General features: G+C 50.1%; 2 protein-coding genes across 2 annotated transcripts in view; one reads left to right on the forward strand and one right to left on the reverse strand.

The window, feature by feature from the left end:
- The window catches only part of FOXN1 (forkhead box N1), a 61,349-nt gene extending 59,617 nt beyond the window's left edge, over window positions 1-1,732 (forward strand). Inside the window, exons 16-19 of the mRNA XM_038758843.1 lie at window positions 69-138; window positions 999-1,120; window positions 1,373-1,427; window positions 1,723-1,732. Of these exons, the coding sequence (XP_038614771.1) occupies window positions 69-138; window positions 999-1,120; window positions 1,373-1,427; window positions 1,723-1,732 (257 nt within the window). The remainder of the gene's footprint in view (window positions 1-68; window positions 139-998; window positions 1,121-1,372; window positions 1,428-1,722) is intronic.
- Window positions 21-22,020, reverse strand: UNC119 (unc-119 lipid binding chaperone). Its single transcript, XM_038759144.1, has 5 exons — window positions 21,940-22,020; window positions 11,733-11,846; window positions 10,304-10,406; window positions 4,505-4,677; window positions 21-2,015 (listed from the first exon to the last, which is right to left on the reverse strand). The coding sequence occupies exons 2-5, from the start codon at window positions 11,779-11,781 to the stop codon at window positions 1,903-1,905; spliced, it is 438 nt and encodes a 145-aa protein (XP_038615072.1). The 5' UTR covers window positions 11,782-11,846; window positions 21,940-22,020; the 3' UTR covers window positions 21-1,902.
- Window positions 22,021-22,662: the final 642 nt, after the last annotated feature.

The raw sequence follows: 22,662 nt of genomic DNA on the forward strand, positions 1-22,662 counted from the left end.
AACCACGAGAACAGATGGGGTTGGGTCGATGCTTTCATTGCTTTGTGAACACTGGCCAATGCACCCAGGAGGCGAGCGGAGAGAGCATCTACTGACAATGATGAACGACTTGGTTTCCTCCCAGAGCTCCAACCCGAGGTGCAGGGGGCTGGGAGCCCGTCCGACCAAAATGCCCCCTCGGGACCCCCTCTCCCCCTGCTGCTGCCCCATTACCCTCCGGCGGGCACCAAGTCGGGTTCCACCTCTTGAGGGCCTTCCTGGTTGGGCTCTCCAGGAGAAGCGGGTGGGCGGGAATCAGTACCCTACTGAGATTTTTCTCTATCGAGGAACCTGACTTAAACACATGGCTCCCATCACCCAGGCGGTCCCCTCGGCCCCCTGCCTGCAAACCAGAAAGTTTTAGTTATAAAAATGGACTTTCAGAGAGACCACCTCCCCATGACAGCCACACACACACAAAAAAAAAACAAACACACCTTGGACCGAAAGGTCCTGGGGAGCCCTTTGCCTCAGGGGGCCGAAGAGGTGATGGTAGTCCTCATCCGCCCCCATACTGGACCCGGAAAATGCCCCACCTCCCCACTTTCCAGAGCACTCTAAGCATCCAGACCCCCTTCCCAGTTGGCCACAGCCCCGCTCTGAACAAGGCCAAAATGCAGGAGACCCCAGATTCCTCAAGCCCCTCACCCTGGCCTTTCCCTGACCCAGTCAGCTCTCTGGGTCCTTAGGAACCCAAACCCAAACTTCAGTCGGGTTTGGATCCCATCTCCGCCCCACTCGGCCCACCGCCACACACACTAGGATGCATAAAAGTCAGGGAAGTGCAGAGGTTCAAGAAGAGGGCCAGAGGTCGGGCTGTTTGGCTCTCTATCTCTCAAGCTAGGGACCAGACAAGGATCAAAGCCTCGGCTCCCAGGGACGGGGGAGGTCGGCGAGGTTACCCGGGGCAGCTGCCCTCTTCCATTTACGCCTCACTGGGGACTTGGGATCTGGGCTAGAAGCAGTGACGTCCTCAAGCCAGTGCAGGTGGGTAGTCTGGGCCCGAGGCCCAGCTCGCTAAATTGGGTGGTGAGCCGGCCCAGGGTTGGACACAAATCTACTGGCATCAACGTCCTTGAGGGTGAGAGGCAGGGCCCTGAATCCAGCACCCTGGGGGCCCAGAGGGCGGGAAGGAGAGAAACAGAACGGCAGCAGTGAGGGAAGGGATGGGAGAAACTGAAAGAGGGAAAGGAAAGGGGCAGACAGGGAGCCGGATGAGTCTTGGGAACTGCCCATCCGGGGCCTCATCACCTCTCTCCCACTTCCTTCTTCCCGTCTCCCCCTCCTAGCTCCCCAGTGACGGGTTAAACCCGCTTGGTTGCTGGGCTACTAGGGCAGCTACTGCTGGAGAGGGCACTCAGAGGTCCTCTAACCTTCCAGAGCCTGAGGTGGGCCAGTCCTGCCCCTGATTCGGGCCCAGCCTAGAAGGAAGCGCCCTTCGTCAGGAGGCGGAATGGTCCTCACAGGCGCCAGCTCGGGAGGGAGGCAGCCCGGCGTGGGGCTGTGATGGCCGGGCTGCAGAATGGCCAACGTGACCCAACCAGGCCTCCTGGCCCCTCCTGGGGTCTCCCCTCTCCTGCTGGGGTGCCCCAGAATGGGGGCTATTGCCTGGGAATCGTCCCAGGATATGGGAAAAGCCTCAAATCTTGGGGGATCCCCTTCCTCCCCGCCGTCCCGCTCCAGAGCCGGGTAAGAGAAGGAGGAGGGACCAGAGACGAGGTGGCCCGGAGGAGGATGCAGAGGCAGGGTGGGGGGCGGGATCCCTTGCCAAAAAGGAGGGAGTCCTCGGCCGTGTGCGGAGGGAAGGGGGGCGAGACCCGGCGGTTGGTGGCAGGCAGCGCCGCTCCACCGCTCTGCCTTGGGTCAGGGGCCTCCGCTGTAAGAATAATCCGCTTTGTTGTGCATCACCAGCTTGTTATCCACAAAGTAGAAACTGTCCGACTGAGTCTCGTAGGGGTGGCGGATCATCTCGCGGACTGGAGGGACGAGAGACAGGAGGAAGGGTCACGTCCTCGAGGTTTGGGAACAACAAATCCCCCCGGGAGAGTCTGGACGGGGGGAAGCAGGGGAGGAATGAGGTCGACGGGGCCGGGATTTACCCTCTCGCGGGCCCAGGGCTGTTATATTTTCGTGGTGCCCCTGTGTACAAGTCTTATTCCTGATTCACTTCAAAATGATCCCAATTCTGGCCTCGAGACTATTAATGTTATGCTTACTTCCCTCAGGCCCACGGCACTTATGTACATATCCCTAATTTTTTTTAATTTATAGTCATGTCTGTCTCCCTCCCTAGACTAAACCCATTCGGGGCCGGGAACGTGTCTGCCTACTCTTATACTGTCCTCTCCCAGGCGCTTAGTACAGTGCTCTTGCGCACAGTAAGGGCTCAATAAATACCGTTGATTGATTAAACTTGACTTTCAATGTACATCAAGCGAATCAGTGGATACACTTCCCCCTTGAAACGTAGACAAGAGCTCCAAGTTTGGATGATATTTTATATAGACTTTTTTTCATGTACATAAATTGGTTGATGTATATAATTATGGAGTTATATTTGGCGGGGCGAGGGATGGGGGAGGGTTCGACCTCAAGGCCCAGGGCAGCAGCCTCTAAAATCCCTCCGTTAATCCGGCCCCAGATAGAGGAACAAGGGAGGCATGCTTCCCGAGAGCCCGGTGGCCTGGTTTTGGTCCCGATACTGCTCTAATGTGCTGTGTGACCTCGGGCGAGTTCAACCTCTCTGGGCCCCAGGACTACAGCTCTTTGCGTTGGCGATGACGAGCCCTGCCCCGACTCCAAAACCCAAGCGCAGATGTTGGTGTGCCGTGTGTCTCTCTAGACCGTAAGCTCGCTGTGGGCAGGGAATGCGTCTGTTATATTGTTGCTCGTACTCTCCCAACTGCTTAATACAGCGCCCTGTACCCAGTAAGTGCTCAATAAATACAGTCGATTAAAAGGAGGCAAGTCACTTAACTTCTCTGAGCCTCAATGTCCTCATTGGTAAAAGGGGGTGTCAATACCCATTCTCCCAGCAGCATGGCTAGAGAAGCAGGGTGGCTCAATGGAAAGAGCCCGGGCTTGGGAATCAGAGGTTACGGGTTCAAATCCCATCTCCGCCAACTGTCAGCTGTGTGACCTTGGGTAAGTCACTTGATAATAATAATAATAATAATAATAATAATAATAATGGCATTTATTAAGTGCTTACAATGTGCAAAGCACTGTTCTAAGCGCTGATAACTTCTCCGTGCCTCAGTTCCCTCATCTGTAAAATGGGGATGAAGACTGCGAGTCCCCTGTGGGACAACCTGATCACCTTGCAATAATAATATTAATGATGGTATTTGTTAAGTGCTTTCTATGTGCAAAGCACTGTTCTAAGTGCTGGGGGGATACAAGGTGATCAGGTTGTCCCACGTGGGGCTCACAGTCTTAATCCCCATTTTACAGATGAGGTAACTGAGGCTCAGAGAAGTTGTGACTTGCCCAAGTCACACAGCAGACATGTGTTGGAGTCGGGATTCGAACCCATGACCTCTGACTCCAAAGCCCGTGCTCTTTCCGTTGAGCCATGCTGCGTATCCTCCCCAGCGCTTACAGCAGTGCTTTGCACATAGTAAGCGCTTAACAAATGCCATCATTAATTAATTAATTTAGACTGCGAGCCCCATGTGGGACAGGGACAGGGACCGTGTCCAGCCTGATTATCATCATCAATCGTATTTATTGAACACTTACTATGTGCAGAGCACTGTACTAAGCGCTTGGGAAGTACAAATTGGCAACATATAGAGACAGTCCCTACCCAACAGTGGGCTCACAGTCTAAAAGGGGGAGACAGAGAACAAAACCAAACATACTAACAAAATAAAATAAAATAAAATGATTATCTTGTATCTCTCACAGTGCTGGGCACATAGCACTTAATAAATACCACAATGATTGTTATGAGGAGAGGTGAAAGTGAAGATACCATTAATGGGGACATTACCCAGGATTAATTTATTAATTTATGGTATTCGTTAAGGGCTTACTACGTGCCAGGCACTGTACTAAGCACTGCGGTGGATAGAAGCTGATCAGGTTGGACACGATTCATGTCCCCTATGGGGTTCCCAGTCTTGTACGGTTGAGGTAACTGAGGCCTGGGGAAGCGTGGTGACTTGACCAAGGTCACCCAACAGACAAGTGTTGCTAACTTATACTTCCCAAGCGCTTAGTACAGTGCTCAATCAATACGATTGAAAGTGGCAGAGCCGGAATTAGAACTCAGGATCTTCCGACTCCGGAGCACGTGCTCTCTCCACTAGGCCACGACGCGTCCAAGGGGAGCACAGTATGGCCCTCGACCCCTGGTTCTCTCCCGCCCTTCCCGACGTGCTCTCCTCCCTCGGTCTCCGGAGACGCCGTCACCGGCCGAGCCCGGGCCCCGGGGCCCCGCGGGAGACGAGGGGACACTTACTCAACTCCTCCGAGAGCTGGGGGAACTCGTAGATGTGCTCGCAGGTGTTCTTGCTGCTGGGGATGCAGAAGCCAAACTCGAAGTCGAAGCTTTTGAGCAGCTCGTTGCGGAAGTAGTGGCGCTCGATCATGCGGAAGTTGTGGATGGGTCGGTCTCCCACGGTGAACTCCACCCTGCGTCCGGAAGGAGAGACGGGAGGGCTCAATAAATATGATTGAATGAATGAATGAAGGAAGGAAGGACTCTATTTATTTTATTTGTACATATTTATTCAATTTATTTTATTTTGTTAATATGTTTTGTTTTGTTCTCTGCCTCCCCCTTCTAGACTGTGAGCCCGCTGTTGGGTAAATATGATTGAATGAATGAATGAAGGACTCTATTTATTTTATTTGTACATATTTATTCAATTCATTTTATTTTGTTAATATGTTTTGTTTTGTTCTCTGCCTCCCCCTTCTAGACTGTGAGCCCGCTGTTGGGTAAATATGATTGAATGAATGAATGAAGGACTCTATTTATTTATTTTATTTGTACATATTTATTCAATTTATTTTATTTTGTTAATATGTTTTGTTTTGTTCTCTGCCTCCCCCTTCTAGACTGTGAGCCCGCTGTCGGGTAAATATGATTGAATGAATGAATGAAGGACTCTATTTATTTATTTTATTTGTACATATTTATTCAATTTATTTTATTTTGTTAATATGTTTTGTTTTGTTCTCTGCCTCCCCCTTCTAGACTGTGAGCCCGCTGTTGGGTAAATATGATTGAATGAATGAATGAAGGACTCTATTTATTTATTTTATTTGTACATATTTATTCAATTTATTTTATTTTGTTAATATGTTTTGTTTTGTTCTCTGCCTCCCCCTTCTAGACTGTGAGCCCGCTGTTGGGTAAATATGATTGAATGAATGAATGAAGGACTCTATTTATTTATTTTATTTGTACATATTTATTCAATTTATTTTATTTTGTTAATATGTTTTGTTTTGTTCTCTGCCTCCCCCTTCTAGACTGTGAGCCCGCTGTTGGGTAAATATGATTGAATGAATGAATGAAGGACTCTATTTATTTATTTATTTTATTTGTACGTATTTATTCAATTTATTTTATTTTGTTAATATGTTTTGTTTTGTTCTCTGCCTCCCCCTTCTAGACTGTGAGCCCGCTGTTGGGTAAATATGATTGAATGAATGAATGAAGGACTCTATTTATTTATTTATTTTATTTGTACATATTTATTCTATTTATTTTATTTTGTTAATATGTTTTGTTCTCTGCCTCCCCCTTCTAGACTGTGAGCCCGCTGTTGGGTAGGGACCATCTCTAGATGTTGCCAACTGGTACTTCCCAAGCGCTTAGTACAGTGCTGCACACAGTAAGTGCTCAATAAATACGATTGAATGAATGAATGACTATTTATTTATTTTATTTGTACATATTTATTCTATTTATTTTCTTTTGTTAATATGTTTTGTTTTGTTCTCTGCCTCCCCCTTCTAGGCTGTGAGCCCTCTGTTGGGTAGGGACCGTCTCTAGATGTTGCCAGCTTGTACTTCCCAAGCACTTAATACAGTGCTGCACACAGTCAGTGCTCAATAAATATGATTGTATGAATGAATGACTATTTATTTATTTTATTTGTACACATTTATTCTATTTATTTTATTTTGTTACTATGTTTTGTTTCGTTGTCTGTCTCCCCCTTCTAGACTGTGAGCCCGCTGTTGGGTAGGGACCGTCTCTAGATGTTGCCAGCTTGTACTTCCCAAGCACTTAGTACAGTGCTGCACACAGTAAGTGCTCAATAAATACGACTGAATGAATGAATGACTATTTATTTATTTTATTTGTACATATTTATTCTATCTATATTATTTTGTTAATATGTTTTGTTTTGTTCTCTGCCTACCCCTTCTAGACTGTGAGCCCACTGTTGGGGAGGGACCGTCTCTAGATGTTGCCAAGACTTCTCAAGCGCTTAGTACAGTGCTCTGCACACAGTAAGCGCTCAATAAATACGATTGAATGAATGAATGAATGAATGAGGGTGGGGCCAGGGGTGGGTGGCCCGGGAGGCCTCCCGGTTGGTGCCCGCTCTTTCCCAATTCTCTGGAGCCAGGGAGGAGGAAGACTCCCCTGTTGAGTTTCCCCTCTACCCCACGCCTACCTGGTAGCCTGACCCTGCTACTGGTGGTGATGACGTAGCAACAGTGCTCTGCGCATAGTAAGCGCTTAACAAATACCACCATCATCATCAATCAATCGTATTTATTGAGCGCTTACTGTGTGCAGAGCACTGTACTAAGCGCTTGGGAAGTACAAGTTGGCAACACATAGAGACAGTCCCTACCCAACAGCGGGCTCACAGTCTAGAAGGGGCAGACAGAGAACAAAACCAAACATACTAACAAAATAAGACTGATCTACCTATAGGATGAGGGAGGGAGCAGATTTTTTTGGAAGTGCATTTCTTCCTTTTAAGGTATTTGTTATTATTCATCATCATCATCATCATCATAATGGTATTTGTTAAGCGCTTACTAGGTGCCAGGCATTAAATTAAGCACCGAGATGGATTCAAGCACTGAGGTGGCCTCAGTGACCTCATCTGTAAAATGGGGATTAAGACTGTGAGCCCCAGGTGGGACAACCTGATCACCTTGTAAGCTCCCCAGCGCTTAGAACAGTGCTTTGCACATAGTAAGCGCTTAATAAATGCATTATTATTATTATTATTATTATTCAAGCTAATCAGATTGGGCATGGTCCCCGTGCCACGTGGGTAACACTCTTAATCTCCATTTTACAGATGAGGTAACGGAGGCACAGAGAAGTGAAGTGACTTGCCCAAGATCACACAGCCAGATTAGAATCTAGGGTCTTCTGACTCCCAGGTTCGTGGAGGTCCGTGCTCTAGCCATTATGCTACAATGCTGTTGCCGACTTGTCCTTCCCAAGCGCCTAGTACAGTGCTCTGCACACAGTAAGCGCTCAATAAATACGACTGAATGAACAGTAATAGCATTTATCAGGCCCTTACTTGGAGCAGAGCAGTGCACTAAGCGCTGGGAAAGAATATAGAGGTGGGAATTAGATATGGGCCTTCCCAGACTGAGCTCCCTCCTTCCTCTTCCCCTCATCGCCCTCTCCATCCCCCCCGTCTTATCTACTTCCCTTCCCCACAGCACCTGTATATATGTATATATGTTTGTACATATTTATTACTCTATTTATTTATTTTACTTGTACATATCTATTCTATTTATTTTATTTTGTTAATATGTTTGGTTTTGTTCTCTGTCTCCCCCTTCTAGACTGTGAGCCCACTGTTGGGTAGGGACCGTCTCTATATGTTGCCAACTTGTACTTCCCAAGCACTTATTACAGTGCTCTGCACATAGTAAGCGCTCAATAAATACGATTGATTGATTGATTGATATGATCCCTGTCCCTCAGGGAGACACACAATCTGAAATTAAAGAGGAGGAGAGGGGCCTGGTGACAGACACTTAAGGAGGGGAGAAACAAAGCACTAAGATGGCAAAAAGAAAAACAAAAAAGACCAATAAAATCCTGTGGCGAGGGGAGCAGAATTTCAGGCTCCTTGCAGCTCAGAGTGCAGTCACAGTCACAGCCACAGTGACTAAGCGTGAACGTATCTACATCCTCCTTATTACTCAGGCCTCAACAAATTTATTTTGGGGTCTCTAGTTGTTTTTATGCTTGCCACCCCGACCAGAGTGTGAGCTCCCTGTGGGCAGAAAATGTGTCATTTCATTATTCTGTACTTTCCCAATGTCTAGGACACTGCAGGGCACCAAGTGGGCAGTTAATAAAAGCTATTATAACTAATAGCACCCTCCTGTGCTCCTTTGCCCCGATTAACAGGGTGACCCTGCCACTCTCCCACCAAGCCGCCCTGTCCCTATTAGGAAAGAAGCCATGTGGCCTAGTGGATACAGCCCGGGCTTGGGAGTCAGAAGGACCTGGGTTCTAATCCACTTAACGGCCGTGTGACCCTGGGCAAGTCATTTCACTTCTCTGGCCCTCAGTTTCCTCATCTGTAAAAGGGGGATTAAATAATAATGATGGCGTTTGTTAAGCACGTACTACGTGCAAAGTGCTGTTCTAAGCGCTGGGTAATCCCTCCTTCCCTCCAATTTAGACTATGATCCTTATATGGGGCAGGGACTGCATCCACCCTTATTGCCTTGTATCGACCCCAGAGTTCATAACAGCGCTTGACACGTAGTAAGTGCTCCATCCCCCCCCATCTTACCTCCTTCCCTTCCCCACAGCACCTGTATATATGTATATATGTTTGTACATATTTATTACTCTATTTATTTATTTATTTTACTTGTACATATCTATTCTATTTATTTTATTTTGTTAGTATGCTTGGTTTTGTTCTCTGTCTCCCCCTTTTAGACTGTGAGCCCACTGTTGGGTGGGGACTGTCTCTATATGTTGCCAACTTGTACTTCCCAAGCGCTTAGTCCAGTGCTCTGCACACAGTAAGCGCTCAATAAATACGATTGATTGATTGATTGATTAACAAATACCAGTTTTTAAAAAAGAGCGTGTTTTACTAAGGGGATAAAGGGAACGCGGTGGATCGGCCGTGCCCCCAGTCCACGCTGCCCCGGGAGCCTGGTGAATGTCAGAAAACACCTGGGCAACTGGATATTTGCCGAGAGGGCTTGAGGGTAAAGCCCTACTCTTTGCCCTTTCCCATTACGGGGCGGGAGAGGCAGAGGCAACCCCTCTGGCCTGCCTCCACCTCACCTGCCGGAGAAGTTGGCAGGACGACACCCCTCCTGGGAGCTGGGCCCGGGATCCTGGCCTCCCTCAGCCTGCTGGGAAGACCTAGTCCCGCCCCGTTCCCAGGAGTCTTGGATCTTGGGGAAGAGAGCGGGATTCATTCCATTGTATTTATTGAGCGCTTACTGTGTGCAGAGCACTGTACTAAGCGCTTGGGAAGTACAAGTCGGCAACATATAGAGCCGGTCCTTACTCAATAATGGGCTCCCAGTCTAGAAGGGGGAGACAGACAACAAAACGTGGAGACAGGTGACAAATAAAGATGGGGTCCCCCTCTTTCATTCATTCATTTCATTGTATTAATTGAGCGCTTACTGTGTGCACAGCACTGTACTAAGCACTTGGGAAGTACAAGTCGGCAACATATAGAGCCGGTCCTTACTCAATAATGGGCTCCCAGTCTAGAAGGGGGAGACAGACGACAAAACAAAACACGGAGACAGGTGACAAATAAAGATGGGGCCTCCCTCATTCATTCATTCATTCCATTGTATTTTCATTCATTCAATCGTATTTATTGAGCGTTTACTGTGTGCAGAGCACTGTACTAAGCGCTTGGAAGTACAAGATGGCAAGTCACTTCACTTCTCTGGGCCTCAGTTAGCTCGACTGTCAAATGGGGATGAAGACTGTGAGCCCCCCGTGGGACAACCTGATCACCTTGTCACCTCCCCAGCGCTTAGAACAGTGCTTTGCACATAGTAAGCGCTTAATAAATGCCATTATTATTATTATTATTATGACAAGTCGGCAACATATAGAGCCGGTCCCTACCCAATAACGGGCTCCCAGTCTAGAAGGGGGAGACAGACAACAAAACAAAACATACTAATCAAAGTAAAATAAATAGAATAGTAATTCTAGGATGCCACCCAAGGTTCCAGAGGCCCCCCAGCTCTCGACTCTCACCTTCCTCAACAATCCTTTCCCGTCCCCCTCCCCGAGGGGTCGAGCCCCCAGACTCACGTGGCTCCAACCTGGCGCAGGCGGAGGAACGCCGGGGTGAACTGGTAGCGGACGAAACGCCCAGCATTGGGGTCTGCATCCTTCTTGTCCCCCCGATCCCGCTCTGCAATGGCACAAACACAAACACCCACACACACAGGTTCAGAGTGGGCTCCTGTGGGGCTCCAGGCTGGGGCAACCCCAACGTCCAGCTTCCAGCCCTGGGCCGCATCCCCCAGGGGACAATGGGAGAAACCGAGGGAAGATGTCCAGCTCCCTGGCTTCTGCTGGGAGCTCGGCGGACTGGGAAATTGGAATTGTTTAGGCCTCAACTCTCCAGAGGCGGGGGAGCCTAATGGAAAGAGCCCAGGGCTGGGAATCAAGAACCCTGGGTTCACATCCCGGCTCTACCACAAGTCTGCCGGGTGACCACGGTCAAGTCGCTAGAATACTCTGGGCCTTGGTTTTTCTCATCCATAAAATGGGGATGAGCCAGATTGTTCTGGAGGAACCGAGTATACACACCTCCTTCCAGCCTGGAGAGAGATACACAGACTGAACCAGAGTCATTGACACTTTTTTTTTTGGTATTTGTTAAGCGCTTACTATGTGCCAAGCACTGTTCTAAGCGCTGGGGGGATACAAGGCGATCAGGTTGTCCCACGTGGGGCTCACAGTCTTAATCCCCATTTTGCAGATGAGGGAACTGAGGCACAGAGAAGTGAAGTGACTTGCCCAAGGTCACACAGCCGATCAGTGGTGGAGGCGGGATAAGAACCCGTGACCTCTGACTCCTAAGCCCAGGCTCTTTCCACTGAGCCACGCTGCTCCTCTAAAACTTTCCACCGCCCACCCTGCCCCGACTGTAAAGGAAGAGCTGCTGAGCGAGGCAGCTGGCCACAGGAAGGAGGAGGAGAGGCCAGGTGGCCCAGAGGGTCTAATTGGGGGCAGTCGAGGCCCAGGAGGGACCAGACCTGAGAGGAGATGCACACACTCCCCTCCCAGGCCATCGGGTTGGCCCACTCCTCTCCCGAGCAGGTAGTAATAATACTAATGATATTTGTTAAGCGCTTACTATGTGCCAAGCACTGTTCTAAGCACCGGGGGAGATCCAAGGTTATCAGGTTGCCCCACGTGGGGCTCACAGTCTTCATCGCCATTTTCCAGATGACGTAACTGAGGCCCAGAGAAGTGAAGCGACTTGCCCAAAGTCACACAGACGGCAAGTGGCAGAGGCGGGATTAGAACCCACGACCTCCGACTCCCAAGCCCGGGCTCTTTCCACTGAGCCCCGCTGCTTCTCCGAAGCACTTGCTGAAGGAGGGAGCTCTCGCGGTCTCTCTGGAGTCAGGTTTGGGGGCTCTCGTCGGCGGTCTCCCCTGCCCACCCCCAGCGCGACGGCCTGGTCCCTGGGCCGAGGGGACCGACGGGAGCCACCCCTGCCCCTCACCTGAAGCAGGAGACTTGGTGATCTCAAACAGGACGGTGCCCGACTCCATGTCGCGGATCTTAAACCTGGTGAAGTCAATCTTGTACACGTTCTCCTCCGGGGCGCAGAGGTAATCTGGTGTGCGGGAAAGAGACGGGTGAAAGTGGTCCCAGGGTGAGGGGGAGTGTGGCCTGAAGGAGCACCCTTCCCTCCCCACCACGGGCAGGAGGTGGGAATCTGGATCCTCGTCCTTGAACGTGCTGGGGGCATCCAAACTCTCTGGGCCTTCCTCGATAGTCTCGGGACGGTCTGGTTATTAATAATAATAATAAAATTATTATTATTAATTGTTATTATTACCTGTAACGTGCTTATTTGTATTCCATTTTTCATTTCATTTCATTTCAATCGTATTTATTGAGCGCTTACTGTGTGCAGAGCACTGTACTAAGCACTTGGGAAGTCCAAGTTGGCACCATATAGAGACAGTCCCTACCCAACAGTGGGCTCACAGTCTAGAAGGGGGAGACAGAGAACAAAACCAAACATACTAACAAAATAAAATAAATAGAATAGATAGGTACAAGTAAAATAAATACATAAATAGAGTAATAAATATGTACAAACATATATACATATATACAGGTGCTGTGGGGAAGGGAAGGAGGTAAGATGGGGGGGATGGAGAGGGGGACGAGGGGGAGAATTCATGCATTCATTCATTCAATCGTATTTATTGAGCGCTTACTGTGTGCAGAGCACTGGACCAAGCGCTTGGGAAGTACAAGTCGGCAACATATGGAGACGGTCCCTACCCAACAACGGGCTCGCAGTCTAGAAGGGGGAGATGGACAACAAAACATGTGGACAGGTGTTAAATTGTCAGAACAAATAGAAATAAAGCTAGATACACATCATTAGGAGAAGCAGTGTGGCTCAGTGAAAAGAGCACGAGCTATGGAGTCAGAGGTCGTGGGTTCAAATCCCAGCTCCGCCAATTGTCAGCTGTGTGACTTTGGGTAAGTCACTTCACTTCTCTGTGCCTCAGTTACCTCATCTGTAAAATGGGGATTAAGACTGTGAGCCCCCCATGGGACAACCTGATCACCTTGTAACCTCCCCAGTGCTTAGAACAGTGCTTTGCACATAGTAGGCGCTCAATAAATGCCATTATTATTATTGTTATTATCATTAACAAAATAAATAGAATAGTAAATATGCACAAGTGAAGTAAATACATCCGCCAAGCTAGCTCTCTTCCTCCCGTCAAGGCCCTACTGAGAGCTCACCTCCTCCAGGAGGCCTTCCCAAACTGAGCCCCCTCCTTCCTCGCCCCCTCCTCTCCCTCTCCACCCCCCCACCGGCCTTACCTCCTTCCCTTCCCCACAGCACCTGTATATATGTATATATGTTTGTACATATTTATTACTCTATTTTACTTGTACATATTTATTCTATTTATTTTATTTTGTTAATAGGTTTTGTTTTGTTCTCTGTCTCCCCCTTCTAGACTGTGAGCCCACTGTTGGGTAGGGACCGTCTCTATATGTTGCCAACTTGTACTTCCCGAGCACTTAGTACAGTGCTCTGCACACAGTAAGCGCTCAATAAATACGATTGAATGAATGAATAATAAATTGGCTTCCCTGCCCCCTAAAGAGGTGAGAAGCAGCGTGGCTCAGTGGGAAGAGCCCGGGCTTTGGAGTCAGAGGTCATGGGTTCAAACCCCGGCTCTGCCAATTGTCAGCTGTGTGACTTTGGGCAAGTCACTTCACTTCTCTGTGCCTCAGTGACCTCATCTGTAAAATGGGGATTAAGACTGTGAGCCCCCCGTGGGACAACCTGATCACCTTGTAACCTCCCCAGCGCTTAGAACAGTGCTTTGCACATAGTAAGCGCTTAATAAATGTCATTATTATTATTATTATTAATCCCCATTTTACAGATGAGGTAACTGAGGCACAGAGAAGTTAAGTGACTTGCCCAAAGTCACACAGCTTTGGCACTTATAAATGCCATTATTATTATCATTAACAAAATAAATAGAATAGTAAATATGTACAAGTGAAGTAAATAGAGTAATAAATTGGCTTCCCTGCCCCCTAAAGAGGTGATCAGATTGACTGGTGCTGGCTACAGCACAGACTATCAACCTGAGGCTCGGAACAGAGTGAGACTCTCAATAAAATGGCTGCAAGGGCCTGGGCTTTAGAGGGCATGCCCAAGGGCACCGGTTCCTACTCCAAGAAGCTCAGCCCTCCCTCCCTCCCCGACCCCAATCTGCTCCCTGCTGACAGTGTCTCCATCTGCCACCCCCGGGGCCCCCGCCCCCGGCTTCCTGACGGGCAGGGGGCCAGGAGGTGGCCCGGGACGTCAGCCGAAGGGCCGCCTTGGCCTTCTGCAATTTGGACTCGGCTCTCCCCGTTTCGGGGTAAGCCCCAGCCAGGAGAGCTGTCCTCGGTTAAGCACATTAAGCGCTTGGAAGGATCAAGAGCGTAAATACTTTAAGTTGGTTTGGTGACCCTCACCTTCCTCCTCGCCTTCTACAGCCCAGGCCGCACGCTCCGCTCTTCCGGTGTCGCTAACCTCCTCGCTGGGCGTCGTTCCCTCCTGTCCCACCGGCCCCTGGCCCACGTCCTCTCTCTGGCCCGGAATGCCCTCCCTCCTCAAATCCGCCAAACTCGCACACTTCCCCCTTCAAAGCCCTACTGAAAGTTCACCTTGTCCGGACTAAGCCCCCCTTTTCCTCTGCTCTCCCTCCCTTCCCCATCGCCCTCACTCGCTCCCTCTGAGCCCACTGTTGGGTAGGGACCGTCTCTATATGTTGCCAACTTGGACTTCCCAAGCGCTTAGTCCAGTGCTCTGCACACAGTCAGCGCTCAATAAATACAATTGAATGAATGAATGAACCCCCGCCAAGCCCCACAGCACTTAAGTGTCTATATGTACAGTTTCATAATTCTATTTATTTTATTAATGATGCGCATATATCTCTAATTCCATTTATTTATATTGATGCTATCGATGCCTATTTACTTGTCTAGAAGTCTGTCTCCCCCCTTCTAGACTGTGAGCCCGTTATGGGCAGGGCCTGTCTCTATTTGTTGCTGAACTGTACTTTCCAAGCTCTTCGTACAGTGCCCTGCACACAGTAAGCGCTCAATAAATACGATTGAATGAATGAATGAATGAAGCTGGGGCAGGTGGGGAAAAGGGGCTGGAGACTGGGGAGGGGGCAAGGATCTGGACTTAAACCGAGGCGCTCGAGTGGGGAGAGGCCCGGCTCCGACCTCGGGCCTGGAGGGAATTCCCCGATCCTCTCCGGGCCTCGGGACGATCCCCTCGAGTCTGTCGGCCTGTCTGCTGTGTGACCTTGGGCAAGTCACTTAACTTCTCTGGGCCTCAGTTACCTCATCTGTAAAATGGGGTTTAAGACTGTGAGCCCCACGTGGGACAACTTGATCACCTTGTATCCCCCCCAGCGCTTAGAACAGTGCTCTGCACATTGTAAGTGCTTAACAAATGCCATCATTATTATTTCCCCCCCACCGTGCCCTCCCCACCCAGCTCCATAGCAACAGCGGGGCCCCATCGCCAGCCTGAGCTCGTTGCCACGGTGACGGTTGCCGGCAGCTCTTCCGGACCAGCGGGGCAGCAGCAAGGCCAGTCTGCCTATCGCGAGCCGGCCCGCCGGTCCAGCCGACCCAGTCCAGCGGGCAGGAAGGGATTCTGAGAGGTCAATGGGTCCATCCCCCTGCCTCCAGGGGAGATGACAGCCCAGACCAACCCCTGGGTTTAAAAGGAGGTGAGCCCCAGAAGGGACCTCCACCTCCCTCCATCACCCTTGGCTGTCAGAATAGCTCGCTTCAATCCTTCCAGCTGCAGTTTTAGCCCGTTTCCTCGGGCACAGAGAACAGACTCTTCGGTAACACTTCCGTCTTTGTTTCCTCCAGGCTGAACATCCGGCTCCTCCAGCATTTCCTCCCGGGCCTTAGCCACCCGAGCGTGGAGGAGCCAAGCCTGACTGGCCCCAGGGTGTCAAGGCAGGGTCTGAACCTGGAGGGAGAACTCCCTCCCACATACACCTAGTCCTCTCACCGCTCCAAGCATCACTTTGGTTATTCCGCTGTGAGCCCACTGTTGGGTAGGGACCGTCTCTATATGCTGCCAACTTGTACTTCCCAAGCGCTTAGTCCAGTGCTCTGCACACAGTAAGCGCTCAATAAATATGATTGAATGAATGAATGAATAGGAAGCCCTTCAAGGCCCTACTGAGAGCTCACCTCCTCCAGAAGGCCTTCCCAGACTGAGCCCCCTCCTTTCTCTCCCCTCTCCATCCCCCCCGCCTTACCTCCTTCCCTTCCCCATAGCACCTGTATATATGTATATATGTTTGTACAGATTTATTACTCTATTTATTTTACTTGTACATATTTATTCTATTTGTTTTATTTTGTTAATATGTTTTGGTTTGTGCTCTGTCTCCCCCTTCTAGACTGTGAGCCCACTGTTGGGTAGGGACCGTCTCTATATGCTGCCAACTTGTACTTCCCAAGAGCTTAGTACAGTGCTCTGCACACAGTAAGCGCTCAATAAATACGATTGAATGAATGAATAGGAAGCTCCTTGAGGGCGGGGATCATTTCATTTCAATCATTCAATCGTATTTATTGAGCGCTTACTGCGTGCAGAGCACTGTATGCTTGGGAATCTCTGTGGTATGGTACTCTCCCAAGTGCTTACAACAGTGCTCTGCACGCAGTAAGTGCTCGATAAGTACCATTGACTGACTCCAAGGCAGAGCTCTGAATCCACTCAGCCTACAGAGGGATGCACGCAATTCCATCCCGCTTCCAGAAACCGGCTAGAGCCGGGGGGCTCGGGCTGGCCTGTTTCCTACCTCTCGGAGGAAGGCTGGAAAGACAGCCCCAGGGCCGGGGGCCGGGGGACTGGGAATGCCCAGTCTGAAATCATTGCGGGCACCGTGGGAGCGGCCAGCGGCTTAAGATGGAGGTCGCAGACCACAGTCGCCGGGGCCTCCCCGGGTCCCCTCGTCGGGGCTTTCCATCCCCGACTTGGGGCCTGTGTCCATTCTGACCTCAGCTACAGTGCCCTGCCACAAATAGCTCTAATCCGAGAGATCAGCGCGGGGATGCAGGCGTAAGCAGTTGAGGTGTGAGCCCTGAGGGGAATCAGAGGGGGAAGTGGTGAGGAGAGGCACAGAGCTGCTCCTGACCCCCACAGTCTGGTCCTTGGGGCGAAGCTGGAGACCCAGAGGGCCCGCGAGCGGGCTTTCCGGGAGGTGACTAGTTTGGCCGAGGGACCGGGGAGCGGAAAATCGTGGCGCGTGAAGCCTGCTGGGCTCCATCTCCAGTGGACAAGAGGAAAGGGGTTTAGGCTGCAGCAGGAGGTTACACTCCATCATCACCATCAATCGTATTTATTGAGCGCTTACTATGTGCACAGCACTGTACTAAGCGCTTGGGAAGTACAAATTGGCAACATATAGAGACAGTCCCTACCCAACAGTGGGCTCACAGTCTAAAAGACTCCAGGAAGAACTTCCTGAGAGGGCATCTGGGGCAGGAATGGGAAAGGTGGAATTTCCTCGGCCCGACCCAGGGTAGCCTTTTCAAGCCCGGGCCAGTAAAGGGAGGGCTTCATCCGAAAGTCTAGACATAGCTTAACCTTTCAGGGCCTCACTCATCTTCTCCTCCTCCTTTCGGGATCGTGCCTCCATCTCCGGTCTGGAATCCTGTGGCACCCTGGAAACTCCTGGCCTCCCCCAGCCTCAGGAGGAAGTTATTGTTCCTGTCCCTTCCCTACTGCCCCGACACCAGGAGGCAGGGAGCAAAGCCTGCCCCGTGAGTCAACTAGGGAGGTGGGGGTCTCTCATCTGGCCATATCTATTCTATTTATTTTATTTTATTAATATGTTTGGTTTTGTTGTCTGTCTCCCCCTTCTAGACTGTGAGCCCACTGTTGGGTAGGGACTGCCTCTATATGTTGCCAACTTGGACTTCCCAAGCGCTTAGTACAGTGCTCTGCACACAGTAAGTGCTCAATAAATATGATTGATTGATTGATTGATTGAGCCACTCCCCTGCAGTGACTCAGTCGGCCTACGAGAGGGTCCTCCGCCTCGGCCATCCCTCCTGGCTGCTCCAGCCTCCAAGGAAGAGAGGGCTCAGACCCCCCAACCGGAGGGGCAGAAGACCCATAATAATAATAATAATAATGTTGGTATTTGTTAAGCGCTTACTATGTGTGAAGCACTGTTCTAAGCACTGGGGGGAATACAAGGAGAGGAGGTTGCCCCACGTGGGGCTCACAGTCTTAATCCCCATTTTACAGATGAGGGAACTGAGGCACAGAGCAGTTAAGTGACTTGCCCAAGGTCACACAGCAGACATGTGGGGGGGGCGGGATTCTGACCCATCCCTGTGGACAGAGGGAGGCTCCCGGACCCTCTGTTTGGTGGGAGCCCTTCTTTCTCCGGCCTCCCAGCGTGGCTCAGTGGAAAGAGCCCGGGCTTTGGAGTCAGAGGTCATGGGTTCGAATCCCGACTCCGCCACATGTCTGCTGTGTGAACTTGGGCAAGTCATTTAACTTCTCTGAGCCTCAGTTACCTCACCTGTAAAGTGGGGATGAAGACTGTGAGCCCCACGTGGAACAACTTGATCACCTTGAATCCCCACCCAGTGCTTAGAACAGTGCTCTGCACATAGTAAGCGCTTAACAAATGCCATCATTATTATTATTATTATTATCCGCTGCCCCATAGGCCGGGGAACAGCCTTGCGGCTCACCGCAGCCCAGCAGCATTGAGGCTGGGCAGCTCTCCCTTCGGGTTGCCACTTCTCTGTTGAGCCCTCGAATTAATACTTGGTCAACCAATGGTATTTATTGAGTGTTTACCGGGTGCAGGACCCTGTACTAAGCACTTGGGAGAGTACAATAAAACAATACATCAGACACCTTCCCTGCCCACAACGAGCTTACACTCCCACTTCCATTGCTGCTCCTGCCTCTAATAATAATAATTATAATGGATGATGATCATCCTAAGTGCCGTACTAAGCGCTGGGTTAGATTCAAGATAATCAGGTAGGACACAGTCCTCGTCCCACATGAGGATCCCAGTCAATTCCCTCCAGGACACTGCGTCCCATCCTCCATTCAAGCCAAGGCCCCCCCGGGTAAGCGTACCCCAAAAAAAACAATCCTGGACAGGTATTGAGAAGTAGCACGGCTTAGTGGATAGAGCAGGGGCTCGGGAGTCGGAAGGATCTGGGTTCTAATCCCAGTTCCAATTATTTGTCTCCTGTGTGACCTCGGGCAAGTCCCTTCACTTCTCTGTGCCTCAGCTACCTCATCTGTAAAATGGGGGTTGGGACTGAGAGCCCCACGAGGGACGTGGACTGTTCCCAACTTGATTAGCTGTGAGCCCACTGTTGGGTAGGGACTGTCTCTATATGTTGCCAATTTGTACTTCCCAAGTGCTTAGTACAGTGCTCTGCACATAGTAAGCGCTCAATAAATACGATTGATGATGATGATCTACCTCAGCGCTTGGTATAATGCCTGGCGCCTAGTAAGCACTTTACAAATATTCTTTAAAAAAAAAAAATCCAGGAATGGACCTTCCAAAACTTCTCAGATTCCCAAATCCCAGCACCTCGTAAGTGGTACGGCAACATATATGGAGTGCTTGGCACATAGTAAGCGCTTAACAAATACCATTATTATTATATGGAACCAAACAAGTATGATAATAATAATATTAATGATGGCATTTATTAAGCGCTTACTATGTGCAAAGCACTGTTCTAAGCGCTGGGGAGGTTACAAGGTGATCAGGTTGTCCCACAGGGGGCTCACAGTCAATCCCCATTTTACAGATGAGGTAACTGAGGCGCAGAGAAGTTAAGTGACTTGCCCAAAGTCACCCAGCTGACAACTGGTGGAGCGGAATTTGAACCCATGACCTCTGACTCCAAAGCCCGGGCTCTTTCCACTGAGCCACGTTGCTTCTCTAGCTGTCAGCTGTGTGACTTTGGGCAAGTCACTTCGCTTCTCCGGGCCTCAGTTCCCTCATCTGTCAAATGGGGGTGAAGCCTGTGAGCCCCGCGTGGGACAACCCCCTCATCTCGTCCCCTCCCCGGCGCTTAGCACGGTGCTTGGCACATAGTAAGCGCTTAACGAATGGCATCATTATTCTTTCCAGGGGCTGGGGGTGCCGGGGTGGAGAAGGAGCCCCCAGAGACGTGTGTGTGTGGGGGGGGGTGTCATTCATTCATTCATTCAATCATATTTATTGAGCGCTGACTGTGTGCAGAGCACTGGGAAGTCCAAGTTGGCAACATCTAGAGACAGTCCCTACCCAACAGGCGGGCTCACAGTCTAGAAGGGGGAGACAGACGACAAAACCAAACATACTAACAAAATAAAATAAATAGATATGTACAAGTAAAATAAATAGAGTAATAAATATGTCCAAGCATATATACATATATATAGGTGCTGTGGGGAAGGGAAGGAGGTAAGATGGGGGGATGGAGAGGGGGACGAGGGGGAGAGAAAGGAATAATAATAATAATGATGGCATTTATTAAGTGCTTACTATGTGCAAAACAGTGTTCTAAGCGCTGGGGGATACAAGATGATGAGGTTGTCCCACGTGGGGCTCACAGTCTTCATCCCCATTTTACAGATGAGGGAACTGAGGCACAGAGGTACAAGTAAAATAAATAAATAAATAGAGTAATAAATATGCACAAACATCTATACATATATACAGGTGCTGTGGGGAAGGGAAGGAGGTAAGATGGGGGGATGGAGAGGGGGACGAGGGGGAGAGGAAGGGGCATATTAACATATTAACAAAATAAAATAAATAGAATAGATATATACAAGTAAAATAAATAAATAAATAAATAGAGTAATAAATATGCACAAACATATCTACATATATACAGGTGCTGTGGGGAAGGGAAGGAGGTAAGATGGGGGGATGGGGAGGGGGACGAGGGGGAGAGGAAGGAAGGGGCATATTACCATATTAACAAAATAGAATAGAACAGATATGTACAAGTAAAGTAAGTAAATAAATAAATAGAGTAATAAACAGGTACCAACATATATAACTCTATATAGGTGCTGTGGGGAAGGGAAGGAGGTAAGATGGGGGGGATGGAGAGGGGGACGAGGGGGAGAGGAAGGAAGGGGCATATTACCATATTAACAAAATAGAATAGAACAGATATGTACAAGTAAAGTAAGTAAATAAATAAATAGAGTAATAAATATGTACAAACATATATACAGGTGCTGTGGGGAAGGGAAGGAGGTAAGATGGGGGGGATGGAGAGGGGGACGACGGGGAGAGGAAGGAAGGGGCATACTAACAAAATAGAATAGAACAGATATGTACAAGTAAAGTAAATAAATAGAGTAATAAATCTGTACCAACGTATATAAATCTATACAGGTGCTGTGGGGAAGGGAAGGAGGTAAGATGGGGGGGGATGGAGAGGGGGACGAGGGGGGGAGGAAGGAAGGGGCGTATTAACATATTAACAAAATAGAAATAGAAATAGATATGTACAAGTAAAGTAAATAAATAAGTAGAGTAATAAATCTATACCAACATCTATACATATATACAGGTGCTGTGGGGAAGGGAAGGAGGTAAGATGGGGGGGGGATGGAGAGGGGGACGAGGGGGAGAGGAAGGAAGGGGCATATTAACAAAATAGAATAGAACAGATATGTACAAGTAAAGTAAGTAAATAAATAGAGTAATAAATATGTACAAACATATATACAAATATACAGGTGCTGTGGGGAGCGGAAGGAGGTAAGATGGGGGGGATGGAGGGGGGACGAGGGGGAGAGGAAGGAAGGGGCGTATTAACATATTAACAAAATAGAAATAGAAATAGATATGTACAAGTAAAGTAAGTAAATAAATAAGTAGAGTAATAAATCTGTACCAACATCTATAAATGTATACAGGTGCTGTGGGGAAGGGAAGGAGGTAAGATGGGGGGGGGGGGATGGAGAGGGGGACGAGGGGGAGAGGAAGGGGCGTATTAACATATTAACAAGATAAAATGAATGGGCTAACCATGTACAAGTGAAAGAAATAGATCTCTAGAGGTTGGTCCCTAAGCCCCCCTTGGTTCCTCCCCGTCCCCGTGCCCGTCCCCCGGTCCCGGCCCCTCACCGTCCGTGATGCTCCCGAGCCGCAGCACGTCGTCGGGCCCGATGGGGGGCGGCTGGCCCGGGCCCTCCGTCCGCCCCGGCTCCGTCATGGCCCCCCCGCCCCGCCCCCAGCCCGGGGGGGTCCCCGTCCTCCTCGTCCTCCTCCTCGTCCCCGTCCTCCGACCCGCCGCCTCACGGACGCCGCTCGGCCCCGACGGGCCCAGGCCGGGCCCGCGCTCACCACCCACCCGAAGACACGCCCACAACGGACCGAAGCCCCGCCCCTCGCCTCACGGCCCCGCCCACAAACGGACCGAAGCCCCGCCCACCATCGATCTAAAGCCCCGCCCCGCGCCTCGCGGCCCCGCCCACAAAACGGCCCGAAGCCCCGCCCGCACAGCCCCCCGCTCTAGGCCCGAAACCCCGCCCACATGCAGCCCCGCCCTCGGGGGACCAAAGCCCCGCCCCCAATCGATCTAAGCCCCGCCCATCGACCCTAAACCGCGCCCACAAACGGCCCCAAGCCCCGCCCTTATGTGCAAAGCCCCGCCCATGATCGATCTAAGCCCCGCCCATCGCCTCAAAGCCCCGCCCACAAACTGCCCTAAGCCCCGCCCACACACACAGCGCGTTGGGTCATAAGCCCCGCCCATACACAGCCCCGGCCTCAGGGGGCGAAAGCCCCGCCCATAACCGATCTAAACCCCGCCCCTCGCCTCATGGCCCCGCCCGCAAACGGCCCGAA

This window comes from Tachyglossus aculeatus, chromosome 17, assembly GCF_015852505.1.
Source record: "Tachyglossus aculeatus isolate mTacAcu1 chromosome 17, mTacAcu1.pri, whole genome shotgun sequence".
In the NCBI taxonomy this organism is placed as follows: domain Eukaryota; kingdom Metazoa; phylum Chordata; class Mammalia; order Monotremata; family Tachyglossidae; genus Tachyglossus; species Tachyglossus aculeatus.